The following is an 18,462-nucleotide window of genomic DNA, read 5'->3' on the forward strand; positions in this document are numbered from 1 at the left end:
AAGCGTGTTGTAGTAGGCTGGCTCATGGCAGCTGCGTCTTCCCGAAACGATGCTTGGCCTGGAACCCGTTTCCAATTGGCTCGCGGCATTGTGCGGACTGGAACCCATGGGGTGGGGAGGGAAAGGAGTCAAAACGTAGCTGTGGGAGCGCAGACCGAGAGGAAGGAAGTGGGTGTTTTGGGAGGGAAATGGCTCTAACGGTTTTTTTAAACCTGAATTGGAGTAGCCCAGGTGCAAACGGAGTCCGCCTACACCACGATGGCCTTGACCCGACTCCAAGGACATGGCTTTGCTCGGAGAAGCCGACACAGCGCAGGCTAGGGCACCGGCGTGGCCACCTGCCCCAGCGGACCATTAGCAAAGGAGAAAAACACTTCCCCGCAGGATGGGCCGCAGCCACGCAAACCAGGGAAGTCCCCTTTGAGAGAAGCGCTCCCAGGCCCGGGTCCGCACACCAGATCTAAACAAAGCCTTTGCCCATCACAAGCCAAAAAGCGGCTAAGTTCAAGAGGCAAAGGCTTGAAGCCAGAGCCCCAGGAACAAGGGCGCTCCTTCCCCAGCCAACCCCGGAGCCGGGGAGAGGTGCGGGCTTAGGGGATCTCGGGGTTCCTCTCTTCCTTCGCCGTCCCTAAGCCCGCCAGGCGGGGATGAGCCAGCCTCGCGTCTAAGCTCCTCCGCAGCGTGCGCGTTTGCGTTATTCAAACACTGTGTGCGCAGCGCCCCGAACCGAGGCGTTAGTCCAGCATTTGAAGAATGCCAGACAATGGGCCATTTCTTCTCCAGACCCAATCGGCCCATTTCCGATGCCCTCTTAGCACATTGTACAGAATCACCCAATGTGTCACTTCCTAGAACACTGGATTGTTTACACGAGTAAGCGCGACCTGTCGGGCGGTATTTATTTCTCTCCTCGCAGACGCGCCCAGGGCCACCTCGGCCGCGCCCCCGCTCCTCGGAGCCTCCCCAGCACCGCCTGTGCGTGCCTGCAGCCCCGTACCTCCCTTCTGGAAACAAAGGCTCCCCTTTGGGGAGAGGGGCGGGGAGCGAAGGCCGAATCTAATTGAGAGTAAAATTCTTCAGGCTCTGCGCTCGCTGGTCTGGCCTGCGAGGCGTGTGTTGGATTTACTCCTTAACAAGCATCTTAAAGAAAATATTCTGCGAGGGGGTTCCCCAGAGGGTCCGAGCGAAGGACAAGTATTTGCGTCTCGATTACCGAGGGCCCAAGCGGGTTTTTCCGGCGCCGTTTTCCCATCAGCAATCTGGGTGGGAGGAGAGGTCGCTGCGATGTTTGTGCTTTTGTTGCTGGCGAGGCTGAGGTTCTAACACGGGGGCCATAAAGAATGCATGCTTGTGCGCTGGGCTAAGACCGAAGATTCCTTCCCCACAGTGCTTTGTGTGCGCATGTGCTTTCTGTGCAACATGGAAAGCCCCGCTTGCCTGTAAGAAAGACGGGCCTTATTCTCCCTGACAATTAACACACACGCACACGCGACTCCCTAACTTGCGGCAGAGCTGGGGAGTCAAGTCCCTTCACCCCCAACTAACTTCTCTTCCACCCCAAACTCCTGCACGGGTCTTTAGGGGCCATCAGCCGCTGCCTGGACAAACATTCCAAGGCAAAAGGACGAATGGTGCAACAGACAGGCCTCGGGCACCCCAAGTTCTGGCCTCTTCCAAGTCGGCTCACTTTAGGAAGGTGAATGCAATGGGCCTCATTCATGCCTCGGAGTCCCAGCCGTCCAGGGCTGTGGAGAGAGCTTCTGCAGTGAGGTCTCCCACCTCTCCCCTCTGGCAGGCGTGCCCCGCCGCTGGGTTCTCTATTCGTGTGCAAATGCCGCTAGAGATGCGGGAGATGTTGTTATGATGATCAAACCATTCATATTTGCTAAGTGCCTGGGAGGGAGCCAGGGCGCGCAGCCCTTCTCTCGGGCCAGGCCTCCTCGAAGGGAGGCTGTGCCTGCTGCGGCGGGGGTGCTCAGGCGAGTGAGTGAGTGAATGGGGTGCCAGCGGATGGAGGCAGGGGAGGCAGGCTGGGGCAGGGAGGAGCTAGGGCGGCCGGGGCAGCTCTAGAGTTGAGGTGCACCAGCGGGGGTCCCACCGAGGCCAGGGGGCTGGGCTGTCAAAGTGCAGACCGGGTCCCTGGGGGGTGGGCGGCCGCGGGAGACGCCCGTCGGCCCAGGCTAATCCTCTGAAAGGCTGCAGCCCCAGCCCAGGAGAGCTGGGTGGGGCGCCGCATCTGTTATGCAAATCAACGAGTGTTTGATGACAGCAGCTCCACGTGCCAGGAAGAAGGGCTCTGGACTCGGGAATCCCAAAGACCAGAGCCTCAGTTTCCTCATCCAAGAAGGCTTCCTTTTGGTCTCCCAAGGCCTCAGAGCCCCCAATTTGTAGACACGTCACAGCCCTCAGTGCCTGTTTCTTTGTCTAGCGGCAGACTCGGGCGGTGGGGCGGGCACAGACTGTCCTGTTCTCTACAGCACCCCAACACCAGCACGATGCCCGCACGTAGTAGGTCTGCAGTGCATCCTCGCTGCCAGGCAGGACGACTACCTCACACCTGTCCCCCTCGGGCAAAGGCCTCAGCTCCTAAGGGATGGAGCTCCCCCCACCCCTTCCTCTTCATGGATACTTTTCCTCTTGGCCTTCCTTCCGTCCCTCTGAGCGGGATGTGCTTTCTCTCCACCTCCCCCTGCAGAGGCTGGCTGTCCTCCAGCACGCTGCGGCCCCATTCAGGGCCGTTTCCAGCGAGAGCGCCCAGATTTGTGACATTGTGAGATGATATGACGCCTGGGAGGGCCAGGATGCAGCTTCAGCCAGGCCATGTGGGGCGATAAGGTGTGTGGGGGGGGACCGGGCAGGGAGAGGGGGGAAAACAAGGCAGTGGCAGTCCTTTGGGCCAGAAATCATGCCCATCGGCAGGGAAGGTGTCAGAGCAGGGCGCTGCGCACTGGGCATTCCCGGCAACTGAAAATCACCAAGTATTTGCTTTTGTGATGCTCTCCCCACTTCCACGTGGCCAGTGCCTAAGTGCGCAGGTTCCACTGAAAGGTTATGGCATTTCCTGCATAAAACATGCGGGCGGGACAGATACGTGGGCAGCAGGGGAGCTTCTGCGGTGTGCTGGGAGGAGGGGGGGGCTTCCTGGGATGTGCCCCCACGAGCAGTGTCCATGTCTTCGCATTCTTCTTTTAAAAACAACTCTCCCCTTCTAAGAGCGATATGATCATTTCACAAACAATTTGGAAGGTAAATGATTTAAAAAAAAATCCTCCCCCTAAAAGGAATGCAAATAAATGGCTGTGAGCATTTTGGACCAGTTCCCTCTAGTCTCTTCTCCTAGGTATCTCCATCTGAATCCCTCTTAGGGTTTTAAAAAATATGTTTTTATTGATTTCAGAGAGGAAGGGAGAGGGAGATAGAAACATCAATGATGAGAGGGAATCATGGATCGGGTGCCTCTTGCACGTGCCCTGCTGGGGTTGAGCCCACAACCCAGGCGTGTGCCCTGACCGGGAATCGAATTGTGACCTCCTGGTTCCTGGGTGGCCACTCAGCCCCTGAGCCACACGGGGCCGTGTTGAGGGTTTTACTGGGTAGTTTGGCATCACTGTTAATAGTGTTTTAGAACCTCGCCGATATTTTCCTGACGTTAAGTCTTGCGGCCAGGGATCTGCAGTACTAAGCGGCTGAGGGGCTTTGGAGTCAGAGAGAACCCCGGCTTTGGACTTCAGTTTTCCCCGCTATGAGCTGTGAGTGGACCAGAAATGATCAGTGAGGTTTCGTGTTTTAGGAGAGGAACTGGCTTGCTCCCCAGCCTACTTGGTTCTGCGCTCAGACTATGGGATCCTCCAGCGGGAAAGACAGAAACACTCAGGGCAGTTCAGGGGGCCTGGCCCAGAGCGGAGACTCCGGACCAGCGCTCCGGGGCTCTCCGGGGCCACCAAGTGGCCACCTGCCCAGCTCCCAGCCGCCCAGGAGGACCGGGCCTCGGGGTCCCCCTCCGGCTACTGGCTCCCTCATTCGCGAGACCATCTTGCTATTAGGGAGACCCGGGGCACAGCTCCCCCGCACCCCAAAAAGGCAGAGGGGAGGCCCCAGGCCCCGGGGACTGGGTGAAGTGAGGTGACCGCCCTGTCCCCCTGGGAATTGTTTGGGCCCCAAGGAGTCAGCCTAGACAGGCCGCTGAGGCCCCCCTTCCCCTCCGCGGTGGCCCGGGGGCGGACGGACGCGGTGGCGCCCATCCTGGCCCCCGTGCGGTTTCCCGGGGAGGCCGGAGGAGGTGGCGGAGCGGGAGGAGAGCGGGAGGGGAGAGGGAGGAGCGCGGGGCAAGGGGGGAGGAGTGTTATGGATGGGGGGAAAAAGAGCCGCCGGCCGGGTCGGAGGAGGAGAAGCTGCGCACCGGGTGGGGGCTGAGGTAGAGGAGCGGAGCGGATCGCAGAGCAGCCCCGAGGGAGACCGGAGGCGGAGCGGCCGGCGGAGATGGAAGGCGCTGCAGCGGGCCTGGGAACGGAGCAGGAGGGGGCGGGGCCGAGGGCGGGGCGGGGGCGTGGCCTGCCGGCGCCCCGCCCCTCCCGGCCGGGCCGCGCCGAGGAACGAAGATGGCCGGGCGCGCCGCGGGAACTGAGGAGTCACCCGCAGCCGCGGTGGCCGCCGCTCCGGGGCTGTGACTCTCGGCGCGACAGCGACTCGCACGACCCGGACAGAGCCGGCTGGCTGCGCGCACGGCCCCGCGCCGGACCAGCGGGCGGCGGGCGGGCGCCGGGGCACGGGCGCCCGGCGGAGGATGCACCGGGCGCGGCGGGCGGCTCCCCGCGGCCGCCCCCGCTCCTCGGGCCCCGGGCCTTAGTGCTGGCTGAGGAGGCGTCGCGCGCGGGGCGGCCGGGCGGCGGCGGGGCCCGCGCCGTCATGCCGTGGCTGAGCGGCGGCCGCCGCCGGCGGCGGGGCCAGGCGCGCGAGGCCCCGCGGGAGCCGCCGTCCGTGCAGACCCCGCGGGAGCCGCCGCCGCCCGCGCCGCCCGCCGCGCCCGCGCCCCCCGCGCCCTCCGCGCCGCTGCGGGCCCGCGAGAGCGCCGAGCTGCCGCTGCCCGCCGGCTGGGAGGAGGCGCGCGACTACGACGGCCGCGTCTTCTACATCGACCACAACACGCGCCAGACGTCGTGGATCGACCCCCGGGACCGGTAAGGGCGCCGGCGCGGGGCCCGGGCCGCCACCCGGACGCCCCATCCCTTGGGCTCGGGGACAGGCTCGGGGACACCGGGAGGTCTCCGGATCGGGCGACGAGCAGGGCGCCCCCCCCCCCCCCCACGTCCCCATCCCCGGGGCCCTGGCTGAGGATCGAGGCACCTCCTCTCCCGGCTTCGAGCCCCGGAGCGCGGAGCTTCGGCCTCCTCCCGGCCCCCGCCGCGGCGGACACACGGACTGGGTTCCCTCACGTCACCCGGTGACCGGCGCCTGGGAGCTGGGCGCCTGGAATTTCCTCTCCCGGGGCTGACGGATGGCCCTCTTTTCCTTTTTCCGCCGCGGCCTCGCCCATCCCCGCCGGGCCTCTGCGGCCCACCGCCCCCGGCTTTGGCCCCGCGAGCACCCCGGCCCCGCGGCGGCCAGAGGAGCTGTCACCTTGGAGCACAGGCTGGCGCCCAGCTTGCTGGTGCGGGCTCCCTGTCTGGCGGGCTCAGCCTAGTTTCCATCCCGGGACCGCGGCCAGGCGGGACACCTCAGGGGTTCCCAGATCTCGGGGAGCTGGGAGAGCCTCTTCCCAGCTGTGATGGTTAGTTACTCTCCAGCGCCTTAAACACTGAGTTACAATCCTGATTGAAACAGCCTTGTGTACTGCGGCCAGAAGGGAGGATGATTAGACCCAGATGCTTTGGGAAGAAACGAAAAACAAGAGTTGAATTTTAGGTTTCCCCTTTGTGCGAGCAGTGAATAGGGCGCTAGGTTGTCTTATTCTTCATGCAAATAAGCCGCATGGAGTCAAACACGGATTCTTGCATGTAATTAAGGCCGCGGAATGGTGCTTTTCTGGAGCCCTTTCAATGGCTCGGCTGCTTTTGCTGAGATGCAGTTTTCACGGGCTCGGGAATTCTGGTGAAACCGAGTGTTTCCCGCGGTTATCTGATATCTTGTCCTGTCTGGAGCAAATTTTGTCCACGGCCCGAGTGCCAGAGAGGAAACACTCTGGGCTTCCCAGTGATTTTAAGACTCGAACAGGCCAAGTGTGACATCGCGCCTGCTTCCGCCTACCTGCCCAGGAATGGCAGCGCGCGGCGTGGCCCGGCCGCCGGCAAAGAGACTTGCAGGAGGGAAGCTGCTTGAATGATTGTTTGAAGAGTTTTTCTGGGTTCAGACAGGGAAAAGCAGAACAAAGCCCAACAAAGCGACAGCCTTGCGGTGCCCTAACATTCGCTCTGAACGTGGCAAACCCTGGACCCAGAGGCGTAGGTAGTCCCAGCACAGCTTTATGGGTTAAAAGGATGCTTAGTTATTTTGAAAATCAGGTGAGATCATGGTATAATTTTAACCAGAGGCCAGAGCCACAGCTGTCTGATCAAGCCTCGGATGGTTCTGGAATTGCTAGAACTGCTTGGAATGCGGTGCCCTTTTCTGCTGTGTGTATGTTAAAAACCCAAACAACTGGAAAATGAACCAATTAAGAAGCGCGTTTTGCTTAGAAAAGGCTAAGGCGCGTTTTATGAGGGTAATATAAAACAGGGGTGGTTCCACTGGAGTGGGGGTTCAGGGTGAAAAGTAGAAATGCAAGAATTGCCTTGTTTGTGGAGCGACCCAGGACGCAGGTGAGCAGACCCTCCAGCAGTCAGCTCTCCGCGCGCTTCATGCACGCTGCCTGCTCTCTCCTCCACAAACCTGTGTTCCTCCATGACTCCCCCCCCGGCCCCCCGCTTTGCAGACATTTTTAAAAAGTCTTGTTCCTAATGCCCAAAGTGTCGTCTGAGTGAACAAAAGTGGATATTTTACATTTTTGGTAAAGTAAAAACATGTGTATGCTTTTATGAGACATTGTTTTTATAGTGAGTGAAAATTCAGCAGGGGACAGCTTGCACTGCAGCTCCCATAATACCTTGCCCGAAATATGTATGGAATGTTCGGCAAGCCACAAACATTGAAGGGGAGTCTCTGAAGGGTGTAAATGGTGTAATAGTCATTCTTCTTCTCCTTTCAAAACAGAACCCTGCCGATTTTTATAGGTGACCGGTTGTCCTCTAAAGTTGGACTTGTTTTATGATATGGAAAAAACTGGGTTGGAGCACATTTTGTCCATATGCATCTGACAGTTAAAACCCCCTTTGAGTGGCCTTTGATTCATGTGATCAGAAGACGGTGTGCAAGAAATGAGGGCTTTCCCCAAACAGCTTCCAAAGACAGAACTGGCAGGCGAGAGGCAAGTTGATAGGTTTTTAAAGAAAATGCAAAATGAACTTGAAATTATGGAGGAATTTCCTTGTAGTAGGTGAGGTGCACATGGTTGCTGACTTAAAACATTTCATATGTCAAGTCATGTAGCACGAACTGTAATAGTATAAAATACACTGTTGGTCCTAACCGGTGTGGCTCAGTGGATAGAGCGTCGGCCTGCGGACTGAAGGGTCCCAGGTTCGATTCCGGTCAAGGGCATGGACCTCGGTTGCGGGCACATCCCCAGTAGGAGGTGTGCAGGAGGCAGCTGATCGATGTTTCTAACTCTCTATCCCTCTCCCTTCCTCTCTGTAAAAAATCAATAAAATATATTAAAAAAATATACTGTTGTAAGTGAAGTAACCGAGGGCCAAGGGTGGTAAACAATCCCTTCTAGAGTTTTCTGTTCATTCCACTTACTGTTGTGTTTAACAGCATTTGCTGTTGCGGGCTCAGGGCATGTTGGTGAATTACTGTGGCTCTTGCTTTTTCAAGTCACAACAAAGAGGTTGCAGCCTGAGGGACCATCTTACAGATGTGGCTGGAAACGGCCGCCTTTTCAAAGCAGAAGGCTTTGGTTTGATTCCGAACCTGCCTTAGGTTTAAACGCACTGTCTCTGCAGGTCAGTACTGGGAGTATACTTCTCAGAGTCTTTGGAATCATACCAAAATCTTTCCTTAAAAACATAGAGTTAATTCACCGTTTCTGTGGCGGGTAGTTTCTGGGGGCGAGTCTTTTGTGGTATTCTACGTATATGAGCTCCGAGTTCAGTCACCACTTTATTAAAAGGCATTTCCCATTTAGGTGGGAAGAACATTTTTGCTTCCTTTGGAAAAACCCCGTGCCTTGGACGGCTGTGCATCCATACGTGTGCTTCCTGAGGGGCCGCGCGGACCCTGTCCTATAGAGGGGCTGGGCGGGTGCCACTTGGGGTTCGGTGTGCGCCGGGAAACGCCAGCCTTGAGCAGCTGAAGCATGGTGAGCCGTGGCACACTGGCGATCAGAACAGAGTGTAAATGATCACGATGATGGTGGAAGGCCCCGATGATGGCATCACAGGCGCTTTTAGGGACCCTTTGTTCACGAGACGGGTGTGGCCTGCGCCACGTGGAAGAATTCTGTGGTTATAGTAGGAGTCCTTTGGGCAGGCTGTCGCTTTAAGGAGAAAACAATCCAGGGTTCGGGAGTTTGCCAGGTTGGAGGCCCACAGAACAGAGCCAGGTGACATCACTGATTGCTACCTTCTTGGAACACTTACTTAGTATTAATTAATAGGACGCTTACTATATTTATCCCACAGAGTCTATTTTGGTATTCTAGAAACTTTCTGATAAACAAGTAATGATTCCTCCATTTTTCATTTATAGGTAGTGTTTGTACGAACGTGTGGGAGTGTCTTGATTTTAAGGACATAAGGGGGGGACTCCTGCAAGAATGTTCTTCCATGTAGATGATCAACAACTACTTCTTGGTCTATTCTTGGTCTAATATCTTTCTTTTTCTTTCCTTCCTTTTTTTTTTTTTTTTAAGTGAATGGAAAAGTCATTCATTTTCAAAAATAGCTCCCGGATGTTTGGAAATCTCTTAAGTTTCCTTTTCGTCCCTTTCACTCTGCTTTTGGAGGTGGAAGCCATTGCTTCACCGTCTCTGTGGCTGCTACTTCAGGAGCCCTCGGGCCAAGTGACGAGTGAAAGGTCACCTGGGGAGCCTGGGGAGCCGCCTCCAGCCCAGTCCTTGTGCTCACGTTGGCAGCCTTTCCAAGAAGTGAGAGAATGAATCTGATGGAATAAAGGCAGCGCTACATCGACTGCGTTCAGTTATTCCCCGCTAAAGCCAGTGAAAGGAGGGATCTATTTAAGGAGAGCCCTGGCCTCCTGTGCGCTGGGTCGGTAGATGGGGACGTTTGTCTGGGAGAGAGAGGCAGACATGTAAAACGAAGACAATGGTGGTTACCAGGTGCTACTAGCAGCTGGTGTGGCTTCCAGGAAAAGGAGGGAGGACTCACTTGAGCCGGGGGTGGTCTTTATTCTCACCCATTTAGCTTCGGGATTGGGGGTTTTGGGGGCTTGCTCAGCGCTGGGGGAGACGTGAGGAAAGTACTGGAGACGAGGAGGTGCTGGACGTGCTCGGAATAAATGAGGGAGTCGGACCGTTTGACCCCGAGTCTTTGTAGGGGAGGGAAGACTCAGGCAAGACCACACACAACTGAGAATCCCACGGCGTTGGGGTTGGAAGAGCTCGGACTGACCTGTTCAAACTTCTCACTTCGCACTTGAGGGCCACAGTCAAGGTGTGCGTCCTTCTGGGAGTTGGAGGGACAGGGACTTGAACTTCTGACCAGGAGCCAGTGCTCTTTCCACTGTGCCACCCAACTGCTCGATCCCTACTCCATCCATCCATCCATCCCCAATCCCTACTCCATCCATCCATCCCCAATCCCTACTCCGTCCATCCATCCATCCATCCCCATCCATCCATCCATCCATCCCCAATCCCTACTCCGTCCATCCATCCATCCCCAATCCCTACTCCATCCATCCATCCCCAATCCCTACTCCGTCCATCCATCCATCCCCAATCCCTACTCCGTCCATCCATCCATCCCCAATCCCTACTCCATCCATCCATCCATCCATCCCCAATCCCTACTCCATCCATCCATCCATCCATCCATCCCCAATCCCTACTCCATCCATCCATCCATCCATCCATCCATCCATCCATCCCCAATCCCTACTCCATCCATCCATCCATCCCTAATCCATCCATCCATCCATCCATCCATCCATCCATCCCCAATCCCTACTCCATCCATCCATCCATCCATCCATCCATCCATCCATGTACCCATCTGTCCACCGTTGCACAGCCTCCTAGTCTCGGGCACTCTTCCCGGGTGCGGGCCTGCAGTGGTGAGCCCCAGCAGCCTGGCCCCTGCCTCCCCGGGGCTTACAGTGCGCTTGTGTCCTCCTTTCCTTCCCCCTAAGGCCGCACGCACCACGCTGTTGCCGCCTACTGGTTCTCCCCGCTGCAGTCCCGTGGGTCTGTGGTTATGGCAGATGTATGCGGAGTGCTTACCAGGAGCCAAGTGCTCTAGGCATTTGCGTGGATGCTTTTACTGAAAGCCCACAAAGGCTGCACAGGTGTAGGTGGGCAGGTGACGAAACTAGGCCAAGGGCGGGCGACTTGGTCACCTTGATTCCCAGAACCCGCGAGGGGCAGCGTGTGCCCAACTCCAGAGTTCAGCCCTCCCGGGCTGGGCCTGTGCCCCTTGCACCGTGTTGTACCCACTGGTTATTTCTGTCGGGCACCCACTGCTGTCTGATATTGAACCCCTCCCCGTGGTAGGGAGAATAATGACCCTCCGAAGATGTCCATGTCCTCGTCTCTGAAGCCGATTAGTAAGTTGCCTTCTATGGCAAATGACATTTGTAGGTGGGGTTAAATGACCCATTTTGAGATGAGGCGATTATCCCGGATTAGCTGGTGGGCCCAGTGGAATCACAAGGGTCTTGACAAGAGGGAAGCAGGAGGCTCGGTCAGGAAAGGAGACGTGGCAGCAGAAGCAGATGTTGCGAGTCACGTGGTCATGAGCCCGTCATGCAGGCAGCTTCTAGAACGGGTGGGGAACGTGCGGCCCGCAGCCCGTATAAGGCCTGAGAAATCACGTGGTCTGGCCCTGCCGAGGTCTTAGGGGTGAGTTAATTGGATGCTTGACCAAATGGAGCAGGCTCATTTTTAAGCTGATGATTTTATAAGACCCTCCAGTGATGTTATAACTGTCCCAATGGCCCTTGGCACAAACAAGGTCCCCCCCCCCCTCCGGCAGCCGGAAGAGGCCAGGGCCTAGGCTTTCCGTAGAGCCGGAGATCGCACACAGCCCTGCACCTCCATTTTGGCCGAATGAAACTGGTCGTGCACTTCTGACCTCCAGCGCCGTGAGACAATGCATTTGTGGGTGTTTTTTAATGTTTTGTTTTGTTAATCCTCACCTGAGGATATTTTTTCCATTGCTTTCCAGAGAGAGTAGAAGGGGGAGAGGAAGGGGGGGGGAGAGAGAGAGAGAGAGAGAGAGACAGACAAACATCTATGTGAGAGAGACACATGGACTGGTTGTCTCCATGCGCCCAACCGGGGGCGTGGAGCGAACCTGAAACCCAGGTACGTGCCCTTGACCGGGAATTGAACCCGAGACCCTTCAGTGCCTGGGCCGATGCTCTCGCCTCTTCGCCACACTGGCCAGAGCGCCTTGTGTTGTTTTGAGCCGCTCGGTCTGCGGCAGTTTGTTCACAGCAGCAGTAGGAAACGAATGCACCGCATGCATTTTGTTCCGCGTGAGCGCGGACGCATCTGGTCAGCGTGGTGTCTTTGAGAACAGCCCAGTAGCTGACGTCTATTGCAGGCTTAGGTGGCATCACACCAAGCATTTGATGTCCACTTTCTCCTCCCCACCCGCCTAGCGGTCCTTATTGCTGTGGACTGAGCCTGGAGTCTTGCCCACATTAGGCACCAAGTCGGATGGGATGAGCTCGCCAAATAGGGGCCGGAGGGTGGGGTGGATTTCCTAGAGAAGAGGCCAGTTGGGAACCATCAGCGGGTTTCACAGACAGTGATGGGCCTGAGCTAGAGCGAGCCGGGGCCCTAGGCCTAGGCCAGGCAGGGATCATGTCAGAGGAATTGTGAAGGGAGCGGGAAGTGCCAGGAGTTAGCCGCTGCTTGGATTAAGGCAGGTGAGATCGGGAGGGGACCAAAGGAATCTGGCTGACACCTTAGGAGGCCTGAGACTCAGCAGGGGTCCGCCCGAAAGCCCCCCATGAACCCCACTCACAAGCCCTCGCTGTTCCGGCTGCTGCTGGTGACGGCGAGTGCGCAGTGACTTGGTTCCTTGGAGAAGCGTGTTGCCTTGCTCACCTTACTGTGTTGCTGACGGGCAGTGTCCTGGCGTAGCCAGCGGGGGCCGGTGTTCCTCTAGAGCGGGGCTGGCTAGCTCTGTGTTGCGGATGTCCGATGGTTAGCAGCACCAGTGGTCTCTATTCATCGATGCCAGTAGCACACCCGCAAGTCACTGCAACCCAAAGTGTCTTCAGACATTGCGACGGGTCCCCTGGGGTGGGGGTGGGGGGCTGGCAGGGCAATATGGCCTGGTTGAGAACCTGGATCTGCTTTTGTCTAATTGGTTACGATAATTCATGCTTAGGAGCTGAATCGGTTTCAAGCAGATTGACAGTTACTGAGCTGTTATATACAGAGGGGAAGACCACAGAGGCCTGATTTCTGTGTTTCCATGAAGAATGGATGTTAGCCTGGCCAGTGTGGCTCAGTGGTTGTGTGTGGACCTACGAACCTGGAGGTCACGGTTCCATCCCTAGTCATGCCTGGGTTTCAGACTCTATCCCCAGTGGGGGGTGTGCAGGAGGTGGCTGATGAATGGTTATTATCATTGATGTTTCTATCTCTCCCTCTCCCTTCCTCTCTGAATTCAATGAAAAATAAAAGGATGTTCAACATATTTACATGACAAACCCTGAATTTACTATACCATAACAATAGTAATAACAGCATCTGAAACTTCGGGGATATATTTTAGTACGAGAGTATTCTTCAGTTTTTCGAATATCCTCAACTGATAGGTAGTTACTGCATGTCAAGTGCATGCACATCCACGGTGGAACGGAAGAAAGTGAATCCGTGAGCACTTCTGTGTTCTGCAGCAACGGAGAGAGCTGGCCTGGCCTTCTGAGTGCGTGGGTGGGGCTGTCCGTCTGCCTGAGGTGCCCCCAGACATTCCGATTCCCGCTGTGGATGAAGCAGCAGTGAGAGGCTCCCCTCTGCTTTTGCTCAGAAGCTCTGCAAGGACAGGGCAGGGGGTCTGAGGGACTGCTTGTGGAGCAGTGCAATCGCCAGTGTTTGCCATCTAGAGGGCCCTCTTTAAAAAAAAAAAAAAAAAAAATATATATATATATATATATATATATATATATATATCTTTTAATTTCAGAGAGGAAGGGAGAGAGAGAGAGAGAGAGAATATCTTTGATCGGCTGTCTCCTGCACGCACCACCTGGGCATGTGCCCTGACCAGGAATCGAACCAGCCACCTCCTGGCTCATAGGTCGCCGCTCAACCACCGAACCATGCCGGCCGGGCAAAGGGCCCTTTTTCTTTTTTAATTTTGGTAAAGCTCAAGGAGGTGAGGGAGACAGGGAAGGAGGGAGGGAGCTGGCTGGTTCAACCCCAAGGGCACAGAGCCCTGCAGTTCGCTGGGTGGGCCTTGAGCCGCGGCCAGAGGTCTTCCCAGCGACTCCTGTGCCCTGGCCTCCGTGCCACCAGGGGATGGGGCCCGGCCAAGGCCACGTGCAGCTCAGGCAGGACCCCAGGCAGCCATTGTAGGAGACGGATTCTTTGTGCCACTCGGAGCTCTGTTGGTGGGAAGGCCGTGGGAAGGCGCCTGACTCCAGTGTGGGGGAGCCCTGGGTCTGTGGGCGGACTGGATTTGCCCTGAACATTACCCCCGGTTAAAACAATTGAGACCTAATTCATGTATCATAAAATGTCCCATTGTCAAGTATACAATTTACTGGTTTTCAGTCTATTGCCCGGGTTGTGCAACCATCACCACTATCTAATTCTAGGACATTTGTATCATCCCCAAAAGAAACTCTGTGCCCAGGACCAGGGCCTGCCCAGCTCCCCCCGCTTCTGGCAACCAGTCATCTGTTCTCTGTCCCCCTCGGTGCGCCTCCTCTGGGCGTTCTGTATAAACGGAGCCATTCAATCTGCGGCCCGGTGTCTGCTTATCTCGCTGAGCATAATGTTTTCAAGGTTTATCCGTGTCGCAGCCGGGATCGTGCTCCGTTTCTCTTCCTTGCCAAACGCTGCTCCACCTCCACCGTGCGGCTCGGGCTCCTGCGGGAGCCGCCCCGAGGTGCCCTCCCGGTCGGGGCGTTCCCTGCAGAATACAGGAAATAGCTATGTCTTGGATTCCATTATGTCAACTCCCAACTGTTTTACTCACAGAGAAATGACCATTCATATGTTTACAATGTCAGAATATAAACATGACCTCGTGTACTCGATGGAAAAAAAACGAGGTCTGGGCTGGCCGTGATCAGCTGGTGTCTGCCCTGCTCCCCAGCTGCCGGCTTCGGCTCCTTGCTGGCCGGGAGCGGGCCTCCCCGCCGGGCGGTGCGCGGTGGACCTGGCCGGCGAGCTCAGGTCCCGGGGGATCGCAGCGTGGAGCCCGGAGTCACAGCCATTTTGCGCCGGGGCGAGTGGCAAAGTGATATCGGACGTGCTGGCGCTTAACAAAATCGGAGTTGGCAATCTTGACATGGAGAGACTTTATGAGTTTATGAGTTTTTCTGTGCAGATTGGCCCAGACGATCATTTGTTTATTTGTCAAGGAGAAGGCACCCTTGTTCTGGGGAGCAGCTGGGCAGACCTGCCTCAGGGTTGGGGCTGTCATGGATCGAACTGGGCCTCCCCCTAACCTCTTGCAGCTTCGCTTTCTTCCCATGTAACCCGGGCCCGGTGTGGGCTGTGGTGAAGGTCCGTGAGCGAGGCGGCCGCGTGCAGAGCCTGGGGCCCACGCCCCGGCAGCCCCACGCACGAGGCAGCTCGAATGTTCGAAGGCAGGTGGGCCGCCTCGCAGCCGGGTCGGGAAGTCGCTGGTCTGGAGGCCAGACGGGGAAGCCCGAAGGAGCCTTAGGAGGGAGGAATGAGGGTCCGTGTTCAGATTTGACTGCTTGTGTACCTGCTTGGGGGAGATGGCTTGGGAATGGTGGAGATGCGGTCAGGGGTGGGCAATAGATTTTTTTTCTTCTTGTTTTTTTGAATCATATGAACATATGAACTTTTCAAAGAATTGAATGAAGAAAATCGGCATAGGCGAACAGGGTGGTGGTATACATGCGAATTTAAGAGCCCTTCTTCCTCCCCCTCCCCCCTCTCCTCCTCCTCCCCCCTCTCCCCCTCCCCCCTCTCCTCCTCCCCCTGCTCCTCCTTCCCCTCCTCCTCCTCCTCCTCCTCCTCCTTCCCCTCCTTCCTTCATCTCACTCTGATACTTTCGTGAAAATTTCTCTGGCAAGTTTCTATTCCCTAACTTGAGCCTTGAGTACACTGTGTTTCTAATGCTGATGTCACAGCCCAGTACAGTTAACAATGTTGATCTTAGGGGGTTATTTTGTGCTTTTGGAATTTCAGAGTTGTAACAAATATCGCTTATTGCATGCTGCATGAGAATTGCTTAGCCTGTCTTTTTTGAAAAACGTCTCTTGCCCCTTTCCCCCTGGGTCTTTGCTAATTTTCGGAAGCAGCAGCTCCATTGGGACAGGTGGGCATGTGTGAGGGAAGCCGTGAGGGTTTGGAGTTGGGGAGGGGGGAGGTATGGCCCAGGATGGCCGGCAGACCTTGCGTGTAGGTCAGGGACCAGGCTGGGGTCCTGTCCAGCTGGCCCGCCGAGCTTCCATCTCCAGGAGGGGGCCTGGCATTCGGAAACCAGCTCAGGGCTGGGCTGGCTGCGGTGCTCGGATTCACACCCTCCCTCCCATTTTCCTTCTGTCCCGAAATACCCTTGGCGCACACTGGCCTACTTCTAAGAGAAAATGGACATTTCTTTTTGTTTTAAAATATTTTCATTGATTTCAGAGAGGAAGGGAGAGGGAGAAGGGGGCGGAAACATCCATGATGAGAGAGAATCGTTGATCAGCTGCCTCCTGCACGCCCCACACTGGGGATCGAGACCACAACCTGGGCCTGTGCCCTGACTGGGAATTGAACTGTGACCTGGTTCATAGGTCGATGCTCAGCCACTGACCCACCATGGCCAGGCGAAAATTGAGGTTTTCAAAGAGGGGGTGATGCTGTCCTAAGAGTAAGCCCTTATGAAGCGTGTTGTACTCATTTATGAAGTTTAATGTAACCTCGTGTGACCAGCCAACCAATAGATGCAGCCAAAGCAGCAAAACACTTAGGAGAAATGAATTGTTCGGCATCATGGCGACCAAACTGCTGCTTGGTTGAGTTCTTTGCAGCCAGCTGTTCGTCTCCCGCTGACCTCGCTCAGTCCTCGGTTGGTGCTGCACAGATGTGCGTAGAAATGACGGTGGGTGGCCTCGAAAATGCTCAGGCCCACAGGGACCCGGGGTGTTGTTTCCGTTACACCAGGACCAAGGAGGCATTCTTGCCATATGCGAATGACACCACACATGCCTATGGCTTTGTGCCCTAGTCCCTTCTCTCCACCTCTCCCTAACTGTATGTGCACACACCCCGGCTTTTGTTTTGGGATTTTGCCTGAATGGGATTATACCATCAATTTTTTTTTTCTGCGACTTGCCACTTGCACTTAACAACATGCCTAGGTGCCATTTCCGCCATCAGAATACGCAGAGCTGCAGCATGGTGACTAAGGTTAACAGTGCTATAGTGTATACACTGAGTGGCCAGTATATATATATTAGAGGCCCGGTGCATGAATTCATGCATGGGTGGGGTCCGGCCAGTCTGGCCAGGGGGAGGGGACATGGGCGGTTGGCCGGCCTGCCTGCTGGTTGAACTCCTGGTCGAGGGCACAGTTTGCATATTAGCCTTTTATTCTATAGGATATACACTGAGTGGCCAGATTATTATGCGTTCAGAGATCGTCATAATCTGGCCATTCAGTGTATTTGAAAGATTCTAATAAGGTAGAATTTTAAAGTTCTCGTCACAAGAAAAACATTCTTGTTCCTCTGTGGCGATGGATGTTAATGAACTTCCATGGGGTGATCGTTAGGCAATATATGCATATATCAAATCATGTTGTACACCTGAAACTAATACAGTGCTATGCGTCAATTTTTAAAAAGAATACACAGATCTACCACTATTCTTTTTAAAAATGTGTTTTTTGAGGTAAAATTCACATAATAGCTCATTTTAGCATGAACAATTCTGTGACATTTAATACAGTCACAATGTTTTGCCCCCCCCCCGCCCCGTCTAGTTCCAGAACATTCTCTTCACTCCAAAAGGAAGCCCTGTGCCCATCAGTAGTCACCCCCTCCTCAGCCCCTGGCAACCAGCAGCCTGCCCCGTCTCTGTGGATTTGTCTGTTCTGGACATTTCCATCCATGGGACCCCGAGCTATGTGGCCTTTGGTGTCGGGCTCCTTTCGCTCAGCATCATGTTTTTGAGGTCCCCCCATGTCATAGGCATCTCGTGCTTTGCTTCTGCTTTTGGTTTAATGCAGGGGACACACTTTCTTGTGATTGTAACCGAGGGCAGCTGTGCGAACTTTGCCCATGGGAGCAGCCGGCACCCTTGAAGCAAAATGAACTGAAGATCAAAGACGAGAGATCAGCTTCATCTAGCCTTTAGTCTATTGCTTTGAGACAGAGAGAAGCGTAAAATATTTCACATTTTTTCTAAAGTTGGGGCCAGGAAGCCAAAAATCGATAATATGTGGTAAGACATTCATAATCTAGATGCTACCTCTGCGCCTGGTGCCACGGAGCATAGCAAACCATGAAGATCACCCAGCCCCTCTTCTCCATGAGATGAGAAGGCAGCCCCGAAATGAAAGACCATGTGAAATAGTAGCCCAGCGCTGGGGCGGCCCGCGCCTACCCCCGCCACCGCGCGTTCCTTCCCTGGATTTCTTCGTGGCTAGATTTTCTTACGTGTACGAGAATGACAATGCTTATTATCAGTTGACGAACCAATATTTATTTTATTTATTTAAAAATATTTTTATAGATTTCAGAGAGGAAGGGGGAGAGAGAGAGAGAGAGAGATACATTGATCGGCTGCCTCCTGCACACCCCACTGGGGATCGCCCGAGCCCACAACCCGGGCATGTGCCCTGGCCGGGAATCGAACTGTGACCTCCTGGTTCACAGGTCGACATTCAGCCTCTGAGCCACGCCGGCGGGGCCGAACCGATGTTGATTGAGTGGAAACTCTTTCCCAAATGTGATGTCCGGCCCTGGGGGATCTCAGCACAGTGTTTTTCACATAGCAGCCTGAGGGCTGAAGCCAGGCCACATCTGTTTACGTACAGCCTGCAA

The 18,462-nt window shown here is 55.5% G+C and overlaps 1 protein-coding gene across 1 annotated transcript in view; it reads left to right on the top strand.

The window, feature by feature from the left end:
- The first annotated feature begins 4,905 nt into the window (after window positions 1–4,905).
- The window catches only part of WWC3 (WWC family member 3), a 115,343-nt gene continuing 101,786 nt past the window's right edge, over window positions 4,906–18,462 (top strand). The window contains exon 1 of the mRNA XM_054720307.1: window positions 4,906–5,177. Within this exon, the coding sequence (XP_054576282.1) occupies window positions 4,906–5,177 (272 nt within the window). The remainder of the gene's footprint in view (window positions 5,178–18,462) is intronic.

The sequence above is a fragment of the Eptesicus fuscus genome, chromosome 1 (assembly GCF_027574615.1).
Source record: "Eptesicus fuscus isolate TK198812 chromosome 1, DD_ASM_mEF_20220401, whole genome shotgun sequence".
In the NCBI taxonomy this organism is placed as follows: Eukaryota; Metazoa; Chordata; class Mammalia; order Chiroptera; family Vespertilionidae; genus Eptesicus; species Eptesicus fuscus.